General features: G+C 38.7%; 1 protein-coding gene across 1 annotated transcript in view; it reads right to left on the minus strand.

Moving 5' to 3' along the window:
* The window catches only part of Adamts20 (ADAM metallopeptidase with thrombospondin type 1 motif 20), a 116,216-nt gene that overhangs the window by 83,572 nt on the left and 10,324 nt on the right, over positions 1–22,320 (minus strand). Inside the window, exons 3-4 of the mRNA XM_041642648.1 lie at positions 20,343–20,505; positions 4,892–5,130 (exon numbers count right to left, since the gene is read on the minus strand). Of these exons, the coding sequence (XP_041498582.1) occupies positions 4,892–5,130; positions 20,343–20,505 (402 nt within the window). The remainder of the gene's footprint in view (positions 1–4,891; positions 5,131–20,342; positions 20,506–22,320) is intronic.

A 22,320-nucleotide genomic window follows, 5' to 3' on the forward strand; every position in this document is an offset into this window, starting at 1 on the left:
AATTTTTGGGGTCTCATATATAATATCATATTGCCTGCAATTAGGGATAATTCTATTTTATTTACAATTATCCCTTTAATTTCCTTCTCCTGCACTATTGTTCCAACTTGTGCTTCCTGCACTACATTGTTAAAGAACAGGGATGGTGGGCAGTCCTATTTGGTTCCTCATTTTAATGGGGTTGTTTCAAGTTTTTATCAATTTAGGATCATGCTGGCTGTGTGTTTGTCATATAGCCTTTATTTTATTGAGATAGTGTTCCCTCCATCCCATTGTCTCTACCGTTTTTATCACGAGAGCATGATGGATTTAGTCAAATGTTTTTTCTGCATCTCTTGAGATGCTGATGTGATTCTCATCTCTAAGTCCACTTATATGATTTATTATTTTCACTGAATTACATGCTAAATCAGCCTTGCATTTCCAGGATAAAGCCACTTGATCATGGCAGATTATCATCTTTATTTGTCTTGTATTCAGTTTACTATGTGTTTGTTGATTATTCATTGTATCTATGTCCATTAAAGATATCAGTTTGTAGGTAGAGGTGTGTATGTGTGGGCTTTACCAAGTTTGGCTGCTAGAGTACCACTGGTTAAGTGGAGCAAGTTTGGAGTGCTTTTTTGTTTCTATTATTTTTAAGAGTTTAAGAAGGATCAACTGTAGACCCTTGAAAATCTGGCAGAATTCTGCTGTGAATCCATCTGGGCTTAGACTTCTTTTAGTTAGAAGGTCTTTTATTTGTCTCCTCCTTGGTTGTGGGTCTGTTTAGGCTGCTTTGACTCTAGAAATTTGAATTAATCAATAAATTAATCTATTCCTTTTATATTTTCCAACTTCATAGAGTATCGGCTTTTGAGATCATAGACACATTCCCATTTATAATAGCATCAAAGGCAATAAGATTCCGTGTCATACCCAACCAAGGCGATAAAAGACCTCTACAATGAAAACTTCAAGTCTCTGAAGAAAAAGATTGAAAAACACTTTAGAAAATAGAAAGACATCCCAACTTCATGAATCAGGAGAGTTAATATTGTGAAAATGGCTACCCTTCCAAAATCAATGTAAAGATTTAGTGCAATTCCAATAAAAATACACAGAACATCCTTCGCAGAAACCAGGAAAATCAGAAGATCTAAACGGAACCAAAAAAGACCTGAGATAAGGAAACCAATCTTATAGAAAAAATACTGGAAGGATTGCCATTCTAGACTTCCAGATATACTATAGAGCAACAGTAATACAAGCAATATGTTACAGAAGCAAAACATTCAGAACAATAGAATAAAACATTAGGTCCAAAGTGAATAACCATACCTACATTGACAAATGGGGGAAAAAAGAAAAAAAAAACACACTGAAGAAAAGATAGCATCTTTATCAAATGGTGCAGGAAAAACTGGATCCACATAAGAAAACTGAAATTAGAGACATCTATCTCTGCGCAAAGTTATAACCAAGTGGATTAAGACCTCAATTTGAAACCAGAAACACTAAAACTGCTAGATGAATGCACAGGAAGTGCTGAACAAGATACAGATGTAGAAAGGGGCTTTCTGAACAGAACTCCATTTACCAGGAATTTAGGTCAACAATCTACAGGTGGGATCTAATCAACTAAAAGTCTTCTGTACAGCTAAGGAAACAATCAATCATGCCAAAGAAGCTCACAGGATGGGAAAGAATCTTTGCCAGCTATACACGTGACAGAAGATTAGTATCCAGAACATGCAAAGAACCCAAAAACAAAGCGTCAAGGAAATAGCTGATCCAATTAAAAAATGGTCTAGGGATCTAAACAGAGAGTTCTCAATAGAAGAAAGAAAAATGGCTACCAAGTATCTCAAAAAGTGTTCATCATCCTTATGAATTGAAGAAATTGAAATCACAACTTGGAGATTTCATCAAGGAAATCAATGGAAGCCATCACAGAAAACCATAACTGGACCCAATGCAGAGATCAACAGATCATGAGTAGCCCAGCCCAGTATATACATCTACATCACAACTCCTGTACCCGTGACTCAGAGAACACAGAAGAAAGACAGAAAAATTGTAAAAGCCAGAATACTAAAATCTCTGCTGTGAAATGGTCTCTCCTAAAAATGGCCGCATAAACAAGACCAGAACAACAGCAGTATCACTGGACATGTTAATGTGAAAGAGAGAAAAATGTGTGGGGTCCCACCCTTAGACTAAGAACTACAAGAACACAACTGTTGATTACTGAGAGCAAGAAAACTAGTTTCTCCCAGGCATGAGACCCTTATTGGTTGTTCAGGGTAGACTGGTCAGCCTTGAAACCATATACACACAAGCAAGTGTGTACAATCACACACTCACACACAGATGCACTCACACACAGAGGCACAAAGGCACAGACACACACAAACACATTCATACACAGAGACAGACACACACACACAAACACAGACAGACACAAACACAGACCCACAAACACATATGCACACACAGATATAATCAAGTAATAAAGGTTATACATTTGAGAATGGGGAAGACAGGAAGGATGGGAGTTATCTTGGAGAAGTTACAAAAACAAACAAGGCAGGGGAGTGATGTAATTATTTCAGTTAGAAACATTAAGCATTTATAAAGAAATTAGGGGAAACTAGGTAAGACTCACTGGACCCTTCTTCACCTAGAGACACCTGCGGATACTCAGTGGAGCCAGTTCTTCTCCACAGCTTTAGAGCTATTTTGAAAATAGACTTTAAAGACATAGAACACATTGACTGAATCTAATAAGCCCTGGTGTGACCACCTGCCTACTGTGCTGAGGATTCAGTGGTTTACCCAGGCCTGCAGAAGTCTTTTGAAATTCGGTCTTGAGCGGGGGAAGCACACACACACACACATACACACACACACACACACACACATCCACACGCATGCCTTACACTCCCCTACATGTGTCTTCTACACCACTCATAACTTGAGTGGTGCCTCTTCTCAGCTCTGTCTCATCTGTCACTCTACAATCAAACTTTTAACAGAGAATGGCCAAGAGCATCATGCATGCCCCAGCCCCAGCTGAAATCTGTGCTCTTCCCAGTGAAAACCTTCAGAGTGCTGTGTGTAGTAGGCTTGTGGTTTCAAGAAACATCAGACACAAGAGTCTTTCCATGATGTAAAAAAGATCTGCCTTATTCTCAGGAAGCTTCAAAATGTCCAGGTTCCTTCAAAAACTGTAACATTAACTGATTTTTATATAAGGACATCAGAACTTCAATTGAGTATAAAAATATCACCAAATATGGCTCTTCCACAATTCTTGGTACACTCCTTTGCATCCTCTAGTCAGTGTTTTCAAAGCTCTGCACCAGAGGTCTATAACCAAACACACTTCAAACACTGCTGTTACGAAATCTAGTGTTTTCATTCAGTGTCTCCCTCTAGACAATCTTTTTGACAAATGTCACCTTCTTATCACTAAATTTATCCAGTGTTCCATAGAATTGATTTAATGTTCTACATGGTAAACGGCGTCCTTCATACCATATAATTCTCATTAGAAAACCCATGGTACACACATACACAGAGAGAGAGAGAAAGAAAGAAATATAGGGCTAAATAATTATTCTGGATTCAGAAGTTAAAAAAAACACCATCAGTATATACTTAAATTCATAATCTCTATCTTTTTTAATCAGTTCAAATACATGAATAAGTATGTAGTACAATTTCAGAAATTACAAAATTATTTTCGCCTTTAACTACTTGTTCATCATTTCAGTAACTTTACTAAGCATCCACTTTGCACCTAGTACTGTATTTGGGCAACATCTACCCTGATGTATTTGCAAGGACCTTAGACAAAGTGCCACAGGTTAGAAAAATGAGAAGATCTTAGGATCTTAAATCATAGTAACTTTAACTGGAGAATTCTGTCTAAGGAAACAGGCAAGGTCACACAGAGGTGTCTTGGACAGGTCTCAGCAACAGCACAGGCCTCAGTTCCATCCATGCCGAAGCACTTCCAGCCATAAAGTGTGTCCCTAACGATGCTGAGCCTGCACAGACAGGTGACTGACTGTATTTTGTCAATGAAACCTGGACAACCAGAGCATGAGACCAGGTGATTTTTGTGAATACCCCTGAACAACATGACTAAACCCAGGGACACTCAGGGAAGGGTGACAAGAGTGAGTTGATGCATGAACATGCATGGGTACATGTGCCTGCAGAGAGCTGACATGTCCTTCATGGTACTAGACCTGCCGATACCAGAACCCCCGCTATCAGCAGAGTCCAACACCAAAGCAAAGACTCGAATCACACATCCCCTAAGACAGCACCACTCGCAATGAGTCTTTGCCTCCAAAGAGGGTGTTGCCAAACTTCTGAGTAGGGGATTCAGTAGTAGTCAAAGGCATAGCCTCTTCTCTCCATGACAACAGATGGAGGTTTTAATATTCAGATTCAAAAGATCAATTGCACAAGGCTATTCTCTGTCACTAGAGGGCAGAAGCCATTCACATAGAGAACACTTCAAGGATTCTCTGAGTGGTGGTGAGATTGTCAAATGTAAAAGCTGCCAGAGTAACAGCTGAAATTCCAGCTCTAACACAACTTACTCATATCTAGAGTTTGGAAAGACATTTTTAAATTATATATGAAAAGAATCAAATGGACCATTTTACATGATGTAAGAAATCCCATTACGTTGGAACTGGAGGGATAGCCCAGAATTTAAGAATACTTGCTGCTCTTGTAGAGAACACGAGGTCAATACCCAGGTCAGGGAGCCCAGGAGCACTGCAGGGATCTCCCTCTTCTGGCCTCTAAGGGTACCCACACACGTACAGCAGACTCACAAAATAATAAACACAAGAGAAACCTTTAAAAAGAACCCTATTGCAGTACTTACAATTGACATGAGGGTAAGCACATAGTGCTGCAGATTCTGCCCGTGATGATGGACCATCTTAGCGTCGGCTGTAACCATAACTTCCACATATCTTGGGTATGACAGAAATCGCTTACTCCTGGAATGTAGCTGACTCTTTTCCCCCTCCAATCTGAACGCCACTTCCTTCTTTCTGTGAGTATCCCCAGTCGCATTGCTGAAGTCAGGAGAGGGCAAAGCAGGTTTCTTCATTTCATCTTCTGGAAAGAAGGAGAAGATAATACAAAGTCATTATTATGGGGTTAATAGATTGCACAAAACAGAGCAGCCACAGCACAATCCTTACACTGAGTGGCATCACCACGAGCACTGCTTTTCATAGGTGGTTTATGATGCTCGTAGTTTCAGAGCTATACGAACCAACGCTGACTCTAAGCTTTATTATACCAGGTCTGATTATTAAAAAATATTTATTTACTAATGAGTGTTAAATAATGATGAAGAAATTCCTGCTTTCCTCAATAGGCAAACGGGCTCCTAAGTCACTGCTAGGATTTAGTCTCATTCCATAGCAGCCACATCTTGTCTGCTGATATTCCATAGAATACAGGGGAAAACAGCATTATACAGTACGTGAAAGCAGCACTGACCTCCCTAAAAATGTTCCAACAGCAGCAACTCAATCCAGAAACCAACTACCGATAAGATACTTGTAACAGTGACGACATAACGTACTTGGTGATTTTCATTGCTTACTTCCATGGAAAATTATTAATCGCTGTAATTAAAGGAACTAATTTTAAGTACTACGCAAAAAAATCAGCATTTAAATATTTGATTATATGTGCTAATGCAAAAGACTCATGAATAGCATGGATGTGCGCTATTTCTTTTTCCCTTCACATCCTCCTTCTCTTCTCTTTTCTACTCTCATCTTCTGTCAACTTTCTTCAAATAGATGGGCAATGGTTGTATTTTCAACAGAAAACTGGACCGAAGAATTTAAGTAAAAAATATTCAACAAGATTTTGTTGTACTATAACCATACACACACACACACACACACACACACACACACACACTCTCTCTCTCTCTCTAGTGAAATGATTCACTTCATTTAAATATGAACAGAGTCCTAAGGCGATAGCAGACAATGAAAGAAGCTATTAAGTACCGGTTCCATTATCTTCAACAGCTGTCTTTTGTATTGCTGTTTCCTTAGGCAGGAAAACTGCTTCCTGTTATCTTCTGTTCTTTTTCCTGGGGCTCCTCATCCACTGATTATCAGTGAACAATTGCTGACCCAGGAAGACCCCAGATAAACTGCTGTGTATAAATCTCTGGCTAACAGGGGAGGCTGAAGGTTTATGTTTCAATATATTTGCTCATTTGCTTCCAGATTATTGGAAACAAACTTTGATGAGCATTTATACACATCGAGAATGTTTAGGAAGTGAGGCATACACAGCACCTCATAAAGCTTCCATACCAGAGAAGGGGGAAGAAACACAAAGTTGAGGATAACATCCTAGGTTTTTTTTAAATGCTTCAATAATAATATAACCAAGTAACAAATTAGTTTATTCCGTCAAACAGGCTGGCTAACATACGGGAGTTGGCAATGCCAAGCACCGACCTAACTTCCTTGAAGAACCGCCAGGCAAGACTATATCTCAGTAACTTGGCAACATCCACTGAGTCACAGGGGGTCCTCACAGCAGGTGCATAGAATGAGGGAGTAGAGTAGGGACCTCTTAAAATGCACCCTTTCTTATGCTACCAAGCAATCCTCAGCAAGGTAGCCAAGATCACACAACATACAAAATGAACTAAAAGTCCATTAAAGACAAAGGAAATGCAGAAACTGTAGAATTCTTAGAAGAAAATGTGGGGAAGTTTTTCATGACGTCTGACTTGCAATGAGTCCTTGAATGTAATACCAGAAGCCAAAGGAAGAAGGATAAAGCTGAAAAATTGGGGCCATGTCACCCAGAAACCTTGAAAAGGAAGCAATGAAGCACACTCGTTATCTTAACCTGGTATTGGTGTAACTCCCAGGAATCCACAAGGTTGACCCCAAGACTCCTAGCAATAGTGGAGGGGTGTCTGAACTAGCCCTCTCTGTAATCAGATTAATGACTACCTTAACTGTCATCATAGAACCTTCATCCAGCAACGGGTAGAAGCGTTGCAGTGACCTACAGCCAAACCAACCAAGTTCCTGGGGTTCAGTTTAAGAGAGGGAGGAGGGATCATATAAACAAGAGGGGGTCAATATCATGATGGGGAAAACCACAGAGAGTTAGTAGGAAATCGCACATTCTGGACTGACAGCTGGGGAACCTGCATGGGACCAAATGAGGCCCTCTGAATGTGGGTGACAGTTGTGTGGCTTGATATGTTGAAGGGTGGGGCCGGCAGTGGGACCAGGATTTATCCCAGGTGCATGAACTGGCTTTTTGGAGCCTATTTTCTATGGTAGGATACTTTGCCCAGCCTTGATACAAAGGAGAGGGCTTGGTCCTACCCTAACTTGGTGTGTCAGATTTTGTTAACTCCCCAAGGGAAGCTTTACCCCTTCTGAGGAATGGGGGGTGGAGTGGGGGGAAGTGGAGGGGTAAGAGTAGGGGAGGGAGGGGGAACTGGGGTTGGTATGTAAAACGATAAAAAATAATAATAAAGTTCAACAATCACATGTAATCTAAAAGGTGTGGTAATTTTTTGTTAATCATCAATACAAATGCTGATATGTGGCAGTGGGTTTCAAGTCTAGAAACCTGTCTCCAGAGTGAGCATGTGCAGCCACTACAGGATGCTGTGTGCTAATGAAGTGTAAAGGAAAATCAGAACACCATAACTTATCAACCGACACTATATTATCCATGCACAGCTCAGTTTGCTTATACACCATTCGAAATAATCGTAAGAAAATGTACAACTATGGACAAATAACCGAATGACTTATTCAAATCTACAAATTCATATTTGATTGGCACATAGTAGTAATAAATCTTGCTAACTATAATGAAAGAAATGAGAAAAATTAAACATAGCATACTATTATGTAGGTAAAAATTAAAATTAAGCATATATTTTTAAAAGATATGTGTGTACAATAATGCCATCTTAGAAAGAGTCAAGGAGCTCAGAAATTGGGAATTAGAGTAACATTTGCTTCAGATGCTGCAAGGATGAGGACAGAACGATGGGGAGGAAGTGTGGTTAGGCTCCAAACCTTTACGCTGTGCTGTTCATCCACTAACAGAACACCACTAACAAGTCCTTAGTAGATACATCACACTGATCACCACATCAATCTGCCCACTGGCATGACTGCCGTGTTCTGCTGTTCTGACAATGGTGTCTAAAGCAGTGTGATAATATAATTAAATGCACAGTACGAATATTAAGGACATAGTTTTCCAACTTTTTCAAATTTGATTTAACACATACAAAAAGAAAGCCTGTGACTAAAATCCCAAAAGGCTCAATTTAAAGCTCTATAAATTACCCATCGTGAACACAAAAATAAGTAAACCATAGAAGGGAAACAGTCAGAAGGGATGAACTGAGTGTTTGCACAGAAAGATGGCCCTCAGACATTCAAAAGTAGGAACCTTGGAGGTATTTAAACATTGATCCCATTATTTATATTTTTTGCCAAAATATACAAATACATATTTATAAAATGTATATAATGGGCCAAATATATATAGAATACACAGCCCAACTTTAACAGTATGGCTTAAGAGACTGATAGAAAAATTATTACCTTAATATCTCAGTGTTCTTTAAATGATTACAAGTTTATGTTGCTATTATAATTTTAAGAAATAAAGTAGTATCATCTAATATAACATTTATCAACAATTCACAAGCTAAAGCACTCCATTCCATTGACTTTTCTGAGAATTTGTGCCCAAGAACTATGACTAATGGTAGTAAACTGACCTCTGTAAATACCGCCTATAAACGATCATTACTCCAGCACATTTGTCACCCAGCATAGTGACACATATCTGCAATGCCAGCACTTGGGTGACAGAGCAGAAGCCCAGGATTCAGGGTCATCCTCAGTTGTGTAACAAATCTGAGCCCAGCCTGGACGACATGACATTCAGTCTCCAAATACTGAAACACATTTGCCTACATCACTTCTATGCAATGCTTCCCTTTCTATTTCTGTTCCATCAAGTCAAAGACTAAAACTGATTCTTGTCCTTTATTAATAATAAGCATATTACAACATGAAACAAATTTAGATCAACCTTAACTACAAGATCATGAGTATTATAGTAGAATAAAAACATCTTTAAAATTTATGCCAGCAATAATACCTCATAGCATAGTGTTATAACTCATAGAAAATACTTAAATTAATAGTTGCAAGATGTATGTTGCTCAAAATTATGAGTATACAACAATATGATTAGAAGCCCACATTTATACTTGAATGTCTGACCGCTACCCCACACTCATAATTTTCCTCCCCAGTTTTCAGCTTCTGGTGTTTACACATGTCAGCAACAGCTTCCTAGTATCCACAACTCAGTCACCACTGTATGCCACCACTGGGATGCCTGCCCTGCCCTCATTCTAGCTTCTAGCCATTTTGTCTTGACATTTCTTCTTCAACTACACCTGCATTTAACTGTGCACCATTTTGTTTCTTATTTTTAAATTAAAGTACAATTGCTCTTCTGGAAAATAATCATGCTCTTAAATTCATTGAGGTATTTCTCACTCTAGAATTCTTAGAATGAAGAATACAAAATTAGATTTACAAAAGCCTCCCAATGCTCTAGCCATCTTCTGCTATCTGTACCTCCCTTCATCTTTAAGTCCACTTCTAAAGAGTTATCTCTCATTCACTCAAGATGAGACCCAGTGTTTCCAGACTAGAAAATTCCCCACAGTGTAAATTCTACATTGCTCTCAACAGATCACCACTAAGCACCACCACCTCATCAAGCTGTGAATTCCCTGGTGAGTGAGAACACGGTTGGGCAATGAGCTCTTCTGAGTTCAGTAAACGCTCACAGACAGTAGAAAAAAAGACTAAGATGAAGAAAAGATAAGATAGAAGGAAGACAAAAGACAAGTGGTCATGATGGTCATGGGAGAAAGGAATAGCCTGAGAAATCGGACAGAAGTGCCTAGCGGGTATGATGTCAGCAAAGGAAAACACTAATAAGATGTCCAATGGCATGAGATCAAGGACAGACCCGCTGCCGGAGACATTCCCATATCAAGCCTACTGCTGCTGTCTGTGCACAGGCTAATATGTGTTTGACCAGAAAAAAAAGCTACTTCACAATTCTCCAAAGCACAGAACTATTGGCATAAAATCAAAGCATGTTTAATCTAGTGTATCGGCATTTGAAATCACTGCTGAATGCACCAAAGGTCAAAGAATTGCAAACTCTTTGAAATGAGATATGACCATTTCAGATACTAGTTACCATATTTCCTCATGGTTGAAGCTGTTCTGGATCTATTATATGCTCTAGATTTCCATGCTATTGAATTAATACTATCAATAACAATAATACCCATACTTACTATTGATTATTTATTGTTAGTTCAAGCTATATATGTTTACCTCCTTAGTATTAACAAAAGCTCTCTATGAAATTCAAATCAATTTATTAGTGAGGAAAATTAGAAAGAGAAAGGTTAAGTGTGCTATCTATGGTAACATAGCTAATAAACTAAAAACCAAGGGCATTATTTTTAAACCAAAGGTATTCTATAGCATAGAAACACAAAAATATATATGTATTTAAGCTTTCTCATTACTGAAAATCTCAAGGACATACTTAAAGAACTATGGGCTACACTTTGTGTGCTTTTAATGCTTAGCTTTGAAGAATTTCACAAATTAAGACATGGGGCCCCATCTACTGGCAGTAAGTGTAGAAAGACTGTGGATTTGCCTGTATTAGACGGAAGAGTGAGTACACCATCAGGCTCTGTGCAGCCTTGGGTCAGTTACTATTACTGGACAATTTTTAAAATACACAGACATGTGACATAGATTGAGTGAAATTTTCATAGCCGGCAGCTGAATGGCATAACAATGAAATGAACTCAGGTTTTCTCAAGCCAGGCTTTGCAGCTGAATACACATCACACGACTCATCTAAAAGCAGTATGTGACAACACAGAGTGAGGAGAATTTAGCACCAAAGTCACCACGGCAAACATTGCTTCTTTGAGACTAAGAAAAACTAGCTGGTCATGCTTCTGAAAATATGAGGTCTCATCTTCCTTGCATTACAGAAACGTGGAGTTGAGCTAATATACAGATATTAAGGTTGGTAGGTCTACTGAGGACCAAGATTTGAGACCACTCAACTACTATCATTTCATACAGTGACCCTAAAAGAGCATCCTTAAGCATTCTTTCTCTGACTAAAGAAGTCTCTTAAACGCACTTAAACTTACTAAGTGATACTTACTTTACTAAGAATTTTCATTATGAATAGTTGCTGAATTTCATCAAGAACTATTCACCTAGGGCTAGAGGAAAGACTCAGCAGTTGGGAGCACTTCCTGCTATTGCAGAGGACCCAGGTTTTGTTCCCAGCACCAATCCCACAGCTCATAACCATTTGTAACTTCAGTTCCAGGAAATCTGATGACCACTTCTGGACTCCTCGGGTACCAAAAACATGCTACACATAAAGAGATTTAGGTTAAAAACTCTCGTATATAAATAAGATGAATAAGTTGTTTTAAATATTATTTCATTCCACAAATCCAGGAATGTTCAATATAGGAAAAATAAATTATTTTAATATATCACATAAGTGGATTGAAGAGCATAAATCACATGAACATCACAGATGCAAACATCACCTTTGACACATCCAATAAGACTTTCTAAAGAAATTCTCAAGAGAACAGGGCTGGAGAGAACACATCCAATATAATAAAGATTACATATTACAAACTTTTAGTAAACATCATGCTAAATTGAGATTGCAGAAAATCATTCGTACCAAAATCAAGAACAAGATGAATTGTTTCCACTCTTATTTAATATAGTGCTAAATGTCTTAGCTATAGCAATAACAGAAGAAAACAAAAGGAACAACAATAGGAAAGGAAGGAGTGAGATTATTCTTATTTTCAGATCATAATATCTTTAAAATATCTCATTAATATTTCTATTAGATTTGAGTTGATTATAATTAGAATCCTTGCTTACTTTACATGAGTTTAAGCAGCAGAGAGCCAAAGATTTAGGTTTACTTCACTAAGCATTACAATTACAATCTAAGCTATGTTTTGGGATCCAGAAATAAAGCTATAACATAAGCTGCATGGCTGATTAGTGAAGTAATATTTATAAATTTTTTAAGAGAATATATTTTGTGTAGTACTGAATTGCATTCAGTTCCCTGCACACAGTAGACACAAACTCTAGTACTGAGTCACATCTCAACCCTCCTGTCTCATCTTGAGGTAGAGTCTTAGCAAGGTCCCAGAATGGCCTTACACACACTGTGTAGCTAACCCAGGCTGGCCTTGAAGAATCTACATCCTTACCCAGGCTAGCCTTGAACACACTATGTTCTTACCTCGGCTGGCCTTGAACATACTATGTCCTTACCCAAGTTGGCCTTGAAAAAACTATGTCTTTATACAGGCTGTCCTTGAACACATTATGTCCTTACCCAGGATTGCCTTGAATGCACTATGTCCTTACCCAGAATGGCCTTGAACACACTATGTCCTTACCCAGGCTGCCCTTGAACACACAATGTCCTAACCCAGGCTGGTCTTCAACATACTCTGTAGCTAACCAAGACTGGCCTAGAACACACTCTGTAGCTAACCAAGACTGGACTAGAACACACCCTGTAGCTAACCAAGACTGGCCTAGGACAAACTCTGTTGGTGTAGGAGGTCCTTCTGTATTTGTGTTGCTTTCATTGGTTGAATAAAGAAACTGCCTTGGCCTTTTGATAGGGCAAAAACTAGATAGGTGGGGTAGATAGAACAGAATGCTGGGAAGAAGGGCAGTGTGGCAGACGACATGGTTCTCCTGCCTGAGATGGACACTGGTTAGACTCATGCTCGTAAGCCACAGTCAAGTGGCGATACTTATTAATGGAGATGAGTTAAACTTATATGTGAGAATTAGCCAATAAGAGGCTAGAGATGATGGGCCAAGCAGTGTTTAAATGAATACAGTTCCTAGTGGTTATTTTGGGTATAAGCTAGCCCAGCAGGATGGAACAAAGGGGCCCGCGCTCCCACACAACACTCTGTAGCTAACCCAGGTTGGCCTTGAACATTGCATGTAGCTAACCCAGTCTGTCCTTGAACTTGCAAATTTCTTGTGTCAAACTATGGAGTACTTGGGATTACAGGCCTATGCCACCAATTCTGGATAAAACTTGAAATATTTGTAAATATGTGTGTGAACATATAATTATATATATATATAATCTCAATTCACAATTATATTTTTCCATAAATATGTGTGCATATATACATATTCTATATTCTCAGTTCACATATATATGTTTTTATATATTCATGTATATATGTATCTGTGTTTTCATGTATATGTATATATATTCACAAGTCTTTCAAGTCATTTAAACTTCTCTCTTTACCTGGAGAGTAAATCTAAATAAATAGTAACTGTATTTCACAGCACAGACCCGAGCCATCAGAGTATTTGGTCCCTCAATAGCCCTCATCACCACTGCTCTTTTTCTATGGGATAGGAGCCAATTACAAACCAAATCCATCCATGAATGCAGACACAGAAGATCTGAAGAAAATGTTACCAGATCTGCTGAAAAAGCCAAGTTCGGGCTTTGGCTTCCCTGGTCACCCTCTGCTTTGCAGAGGGTCTTTCTGGGTGCCTTCCTGTCTATATCTCCTTACCCCAGAAAAGAAATTTACGAAGAAATAAACAAAGGAGGGAGGGAGATGGCAGGAAGGAAAGAAAAGAAATGGAGAGAAAATAAAACTAAGACTTGTGAGAATGAATGATAAGGAAAACATAGGTTTGCCTGAGTTTACGCACACAAAAATATTCTTGATGAAATTCAACACCTATTCATAATGGCAATTCTTAGTAAACCAAGCAACTAGCATAGAAAATTAAATAAACTTTGAATTTAGGTGGAATTCTTTGGTCAGTAAAGGGTAAAGAAAAATCTAAATCAGATACTGTATATCAGAAAAGGTTGAAACTGTTTCTAGTTTGCAACTGGTAATGAGACAAGATTTTCATTAAGATTATTCCTATGTCATATGATAGGGCATCTCTTGGGTATATTCCCAAGAGTGGTATTACTGGATCTTGGGGTAGGTTGAGCCCAAATTTCCTGAGAAATCACCACACTGATTTCCAAAGTGTTTGCACAAGTTTGCATTCCCACCAGCAATGGATGAGTGTGTCCCTTACTTCACAACCTCTCCAGCAAAGGCTATCATTGGTGTTTTTGATTTTAGCCATTCTGACAGGTGTAAGATGGTATCTCAAAGTTGTTTTAATTTGCATTTCCCTGATCACTAAGGAGGTTGAGCATGACCTTAAGTGTCTTTTGGCCGTTTGAATTTCTTCTGTTGAGAATTCTCTGTTCAGTTCAGAGCCTGGCCTGTTTGGATGCTCACCTTCCTGGACCTGAATAGAAGTGGGAGGACCTTGGACTTCCTGCAGGGCAGGGAATCTGGACTGCTGTTCAGTCTCGAGAGGGAGGGGGAATGGAGTGGGGGGAGGGGGAGAGAAGTCGAGAGAGGGGAAGGGGAGTGGGGGGAGCGGGCGATGTGTGGGAGGAGGGGGAGGGAAATGGGAAACAGGGAGGATGCGGAAATTTTTATCAATAACTAAAAAAAAATAATAAACCAAAAAAAAAAAGATTATTCCTATGGACTGTCTGAGCAATTTCAGCTAAAGAAGCAGGCAGAGAAAATGAAAGACTGAAAAATTAGAAAGAAAGAAATAGAACCACTTTGTTTTTTATAAGCCTAAAAAAATGAACAAAAAAATAAATTTAGCAATGCTGATGATATAAAGGTCAATACAAAAAATCTTCATTGTTATATAAAGGTAATAATATAAAAAAGTATTATAAAATTGTCTAGTTTACAATAATAATATAAATGTATTATAAATAATATATCCATGTAATACCCAGAAAGGAAACTAACAAAAAGCATACAACATTATAGCAAGAAAAATCTATAAAAATTTTATAAAATGAAGCCGGGCGGTGGTGGCACACGCCTTTAATCCCAGCACTCGGGAGGCAGAGGCAGGCGGATCTTTGTGAGTTCGAGGCCAGCCTGGTCTACAAGAGCTAGTTCCAGGACAGGAACCAAAAGCTACGGAGAAACCCTGTCTCGAAAAAATCAAAAAAAAAAATTTATAAAATGAAAGAATAAATACATAAAAGAACATGCTGATAGGGTTATTGAACACAGCATACAAAAATATCATTTCACTGGGCCTGAGTAGGTACTCTTGTTGCAGAGGTTCCAAGTTTAGTTCCTAGCACCTATGTCTGGAGGCTTACAACTATCTGTAACTTCAGCTCCAAGGGCTCTAACATTGACTTCTGGCCTCCATGGGCATCCGCATTCATGTATGTACACACACACACACACACACACACACACACACACACATTTGTGTGCACACATATATTTTAAAGATAAATATTTGAAAGTGGTATCATTTGACCAAACCATTTTACTGATCAAATGAAATCTAATCTAAATCTCTTATTTTGAATTCAGCAAGCTGACTGTAAGATTTCTGTGTGTATATATATATATATATATATATTGGTTTTTCGAAAGGTCATGGGCAGCCTCCTCCCACACACAGGATGAGAGCTTGAGGCAGTGTGCAGAAACTCATGGAAACACACAGAAGAGACCAGTGGAGGGGAACGCCATGCCAAAACAGACACATGCAAGAATACTGCTCTGAATAAATATGTGTGAAATTCAATTTAGTAATTCCACATAAGTTCATTAATTTAATTTCCAAAAAATAATCTCAATTAACTCTTACCAAAAATAATTTTTACTAATATTGCTTTTTATAACACTATTAAATCTGACTATTTAGGGATTTCAATGGAAAGAATAAATCAAAGTTTGAAATTACTGTCAAATTAAATTATTTTAAATTTAATGCTTTGTCCTGAAGTTTAACATACTGGTTTTAAAATAAAGGATTTTTTATAATCTTATTTATTTTTGAGAATATAATCTAGCTACATTATTCCCCTTTCAGACAAATTTCCTCCTTGGAAACTCTCCAATATACCCCTCCTTACTCTCAACTTTACAGCCTTTTTATTAATTGCTGTTACATACATATACGTATGTAAACATATATATTTCTAAATCAATAAAAACAACCAGATGAGTCTGTGTGTTACTTACAAGTATGTTTTCAGGGATGAGCATTTTGTATTGGATAATCAACTGGTGTGCGCATCCCTAGACAAGACTCTTTCTCCTGCTCTCAGGAAGAACTCCGCCATGCCTTCCCCATCATGAAGGAATGCACCAACCCTTATTCTCGCAGGATGCTTCTGTCTGCCATTACTCCATGGCTATAGAAAAGTACCACGGTTAGACGTCACCCCTTCATAATATAAGCCCCCACCTTCATGTTCTCTGAATCCCTGATGTCATTTAGCCTATGACAAGCCCAGCTTTTGTGTAAATTTTTCTTTACTTGTCTACTGGACAAACATTTAACAATTCTCTTGCCATCTTCCTGGCTTCTTCTACTACTTAATCATCAGACTGAGTTCTCCTTGGTCCCTAAGTATCAACATGATCTATGGCTCCTCCTCCCCCCTTTCTCTCTCTCTCTGTCATCTTAGTCAATCCTCTATGTAAACTCATTCAAGTTTCTAGCTTTAATTATCACCAATATTTTGGTTCTCAGTTTATTTTCATTATCCCAGACCCATCCACTGAATTTGTACTCATTTCTTCTATTCACTTGTTTGATAGCTTTCCCACTGAATGTTTATATTGTACTTCAAACTCAAAAATCACATTCCTTATACCAACTGCTAAATTTCTAGTGCCCACAGATACCCTGACCACAATAAATGAAGAGAGCATTCCTGCTAATTACCATTCCCTCAGTCATTCTGCCCTCAAGAATAATAATAAAATTACTCTTGGAATAATCTACAACATTTCTGATTTTGCTACTCTTCACACACATCAGGATTTCCAGGAAACAAATCTTCCTTCCAATCTGCAGCGCAGCTCTAACCAATCCTTATCTCTGGTGTAACGTTAAGGACTCAATGAAGAATACAAATTTAGAAAAATCTCAATTTAAAGCCACGTGACTCTCAGGTGTTCTTGTCCTCCTTGCTCTCAGCAAACGCTATGTGGGTGTATTCCATGACACAGAGAAGACTGGGCAGCCAGGAGCTTGAGTAAGGCTCACAGGATCCCATCTGCCCACAGAGAAGGAACAGTAACAGAGGTCCAATAGAGCTCCAGAGCTTTGTTTCAATCCGGTGAACGCTCCCAGCTTTCTTTCCCCATTGCATTTTATTTGCTTCGTTTTGCTGGTGGCATTTGTGGTTTGATGTGCTCTGATTTGTTTGATGACTACTCATACTTGTGGTTTCTTTTAGATAGCCTCCCTGCATCAACAGGATCACACCTACACCTTATCTATCCATGAGATCCTGGTAACCACCACGGCTGGTGATGGCCAAAACTTTTCATTTAGACAGCCTCAGTGTGCACAGTGACCTCTGACCCTGGAAACAATTTAATCTAATTCATCAAGACCAGAGTTGAATTAAAATCATTAAAAAAAAGAAGCTAATTTTTTTTTTAACTATGATGAATCATGTACTAATCCTCTCACCTCCTTAGGGAGTTTTTCTGAAGATTCAGTTGTTGGAATAGGAAAGGGTTACTGAAACGTTCTGAACAATGATGAGGAAAAAAATACCTTGTATAACATTTCACTAATTATATTCACAACTCTTCACTTTTACTAATAAAGTGATAATTAGTAGCTAATATTTTATGTCAGTAGCTGATTGTTTTTGTTAATAGATAAAATATACACATTAATTGGAACTAAAATTGGAGAAATCTATTCATGAGAACAGATAACTACATTTATGTTTGATAAATATTGTAATTAATTTAAAAAAACCTAAATTCCATTTTTCTGGTTGCTTTTCATTTGTAATTCTCACCATATGTCTTTAGTATGAAAACCTTTTAAACCAAAGAACCTAGGTTTTTGGAGCATTTTCCTTCTAATGATGAATGCTGGGCATGAATGTGAAGACCTGCATATCACCGTGGGACCCATCATGCATTCAGAATACCACTTGGGAGTTTCCATCTTACAAAGCCACACAATCATATAACAAGCTGCTCCTGAATAGACGATCTGATCTGGCAAGAGCTGCCCTCGGGAGCGTCCCATTATGAAGCTGCACACACATTTGTGTTCTCTTTGAAACCCTAAAAATAAAACTGTTATGCTCACGTTGGAAGCAAAGAAAAAGTTTCTTATCCCAGTAGATTTAAGGTACAGTCTTGGTCACAGTGAGAGCCACTCCAAATGGCAGTCTCCTAACAGCAAAGGTTAAGTAAGAATGAACTCCCAGAGAAAACCTTCAAAGGCCTGCATATCCTCACATCCCACCACGGAAAGCATCACAGCATTTAGGACGAGAGTGTATGGACACCTACGGTGTCAAAGAAATCCTTCCTAATCGCACTCTTTGGTCTTGACATTGTTCCTTGATGATAACTAGAGGTATGTCATTATGGGAATAATGAGGATTCACACATATATGTAGACCCAAACCTAACTTTGCACAAAGAGCAAGCAAAATATTTTCCCAACAGGCCGGGCGGTGGTGGCGCACGCCTTTAATCCCAGCACTCGGGAGGCAGAGGCAGGCGGATCTCTGTGAGTTCGCGGCCAGCTTGGTCTACAAGAGTTAGTTTCAGGTTAGGAACCAAAAGCTACAGAGAAACCCTGTCTTGAAACATCAAAAAAAAAAAAAAATCCCAACAATAGACTTATCATGCATAGAAATTCATGACTCCTCCATTCTAATAAATTATAAATATTTAGTAGTCAGAGTTTTATAAGAAAAGGAGGATGAAAATCAACTCTAACATATTGCTGGATCTGCAACCAGATTTGTAAAAGAATATGGGATTACCTAGTGAAGGAGGAGGTTCTTCTGTCTATGTGTTGCTTTCATTGGTTATTAAAGAAACTACTTTGGCCTAGTTGATAGAGCAGAAGTCAGGTAGGCGGGGAAGAGAGAACAGAATTCTGGGAGGAAGAAAGCAGAGACAGGCATATGCCATGGTTCTCCTGCCCTAGACGGACACTGGTTAGACTCATGCCAGTAAGCCACAGTCAAGAAACGATACACATTAATCGAGATGGGTTAAACTAATATGTGAGAGTTAGCCAATAAGAGCCTAGAGATAATGGGCCAGGCAGTAATTTAATTAATACAATTTCTGTGTGGTTATTGCGAGTGTCAGCTAGCCGGGTGGCTGGGATGACAAGCAGCCCACTGGCCCAGGTGTAAGCCAGTCTGGTACTAGACGCAGCCTGCTCCTCCAAACTACAACCTAGCATCCGTGTGTACCTCCTGGAGAAACTCTCAGACAAAAAGGATGGGGATTGTTTCTCATATCAAAGACCTGAAAATGGCCCAAAATGTTACTGGGAAAATGGATATGGTGTCATGGCACACTCAAACAATTAAACATTTCACAGCATCAGAATGGAAGAACTGCTGTCATATACACCAAAAGAGATGCCTCTGAGAGGCAGGTTAAACCAAATGGTGCTATAGAAGCCCGCAAATGGCATGTTTCCACTAAAGAGTGTCGGAGACACATAAGGTAGGACAAGGTTTGCACTGGCATTAAGATTCCATGAGGAAAAAACTGAATCACCATTCTGTGAATAGTATATTGAAATAAAAACTGCCTATGGTTGTTCACTATAAATTCTATAAACTGAATGCATATATTTGGGATTTTAATTTACTACAAAAATATATGAAATGGGTAATTTCTAATGGATTCTTACAGCAAAATGTTTTTGAAAATATCATTTAAGAAATGTCATATCTCATGTGCATGTGTAATTTAAAAGTTGAACCTACACAACTAAAACGTAGTGTGGTAGCCATGAAAAGCAGGAAGGGTGATGTGGAGAGATGTTAGTCAAGGTACTTCATCTGTATCAACAATAAACTCAGGCGCTGCTGTGCCAGGGAGACAACTTTCATGAAAGTGGACCATATCCATAAAATTCATAAGAGTAGATTTGTTTATCACAGAAACCATCCCACAATGCATATACTCTTCACATGTAATAGGTGGTGTATACCATTTTATCAACTAAAAACGTAGATGAGAACCAGTAAAAGTTTAAAGTAGCATTACAGTTTACCTGAAACTTCACAAGGCCCATGGGACTGTGTGGAGGAGCTCCTCTTTAGTTCCTGTTTGTATATCAGGTGGGGCTTGTTGTGGTCGTCTTCATGTTCACTCCCATCTGCCTTCATGACTGGTTCTAGGAAATATTCTCCATCGTGTGCCTTGAATGTTCCCATCTGGAATGGAGAAAGTAACATTAACTTTTCCCAAGAGTGACAGTGTAGTAAATTCCCATTGTACTACCAGATCGAACAGTACACAGGGCTGGGGCCCTAGCGCAGAGAGATACAGTGCTTGCCCAGTACATGTGTCCCTAAGCTCCATCCCCACCATGACAGTAAAGTGTAATGAGCTCATAGGGATAAAACAACAGAGCCCGTTTACTAAATGCTATCAACTCAACACAAGTTTCCTCCCTGTGGTTCATGCTTCTTTCCTTCTTCTGAACGAAGTCACAAGACTACTATCCCAATTTACCTTAGACAGTGGGTATTCCAATTATTAAAGACAAGCACTGGCAAAGCTCTCAAAACAAAGATCAAGAATTCTCTACAAATGTTACAACTCTTTGGTTCGGTCCATGGAAGGCAATGGGTGGAAAAAAGACTGTTAGCAGTAGATGAAGGTCAGACAGGGAGTAAGATGGGTCTGGCAATGGGAACTCGGAACCTGCTTATGAGAAATGAAGGGTGAGGGAGAGGTTTTACCAAGAGCAACCTTCTTTTTGAACTCTAGAATTCAACAGCAAACTTGCTATTGACATGTGTACTTGACTTATATTCTCAACCCTAACGTGTATAAAGCCACTCCTGATGTTTGTCCAGAAATGTTGTTTCTGCAATGATCCATTCTTTAGTAAATGGCCAACATATTTCCAGATTGTTGAAGTAAACAAACAAAAACTTGGAAGAACTCAGAGATAAAACTTTCCTATCTTACATCAAACCCACTGCCGCAACTTGATGATGATTCCACCACAAGCCATAGATGTTGGATACATTTTGGATCTTGAGATGGCTATGATCTTATTGAACAAGGAGCAGAGTGTTATAGTTTGATTGCAAAATGTCCCCCTATAACCTGTATGTTTGAACACTTGGTCATAAATTGGAAGTTTGTAGAAACCTTTAGGAGAAAGAGAGTTGCTGAAGGAAATGAGTCACTAGGGACAGACTTAGAGGTACTATAGCCCACACTCAATTCCTGTCCACTCTCTTCTTCCTAGTTGCAAAACAAGATGACCAGTTGTCTCCTGCCTCAGTGCCTTCCCTGTTATGGGGGCTGGATCCCCTTAAACTGAAAGACAGAAGGAAGCTTTGCTTCCTTAAGTACATTTTGTGCCAGGTATTTTTTCCAACAATAAAAACTGTAAACAACACAGTAATTTATACAGGTCTCATACCACGTGACAAGACCAAGCCGGTGACTCCAAGTAGCCTGGCTCTACAATTCATGCCTTCATCTGTCCAATTTGATAAATTCTATAAAATAGTCAAAAGGTATTTCATATACATTTAATATGAGTCAGGTAGTTTTAGAAACTAAAGATTCAAAAAATACAGTCAGTAAAAATATAATAACTCAGATAGTCTTTGGTGGAATAAACCCCTCCAACTAGGGCTCAAGGAACTTGGTAGAAGAGAGAGCAGAAAGATCATAAGAGCCAGAGGACCAGGATGACTGCTGAGAGATAGTTTCTTAGACATGATAGGGAGGCCACAAATTGCAACATATGATCCCCTAAACAAGACCTACATAAAGAAAACACCAAGAGACTTGTCAAGATGAAAGGGGGAAATCTTACAAGGCCCTACCACTAGATGAAGAGTGACGGCAATCAAGGACTGCTGAGAGAGGCAGAAACAGTTTCCTCTGGGGAGGAGCCTAAACACGTGTACATACATGCAACATTACATATATGGTATATAACAATTATTCTTGTCACATGTATATGTAATAGGAATAAAGAAGAAGAGGTCATGAATTTGAGA

The sequence above is a fragment of the Microtus oregoni genome, unplaced genomic scaffold, assembly GCF_018167655.1.
Source record: "Microtus oregoni isolate MIOR12 unplaced genomic scaffold, Mior012 000077F_ref0000221, whole genome shotgun sequence".
Taxonomy (NCBI): Eukaryota; Metazoa; Chordata; class Mammalia; order Rodentia; family Cricetidae; genus Microtus; species Microtus oregoni.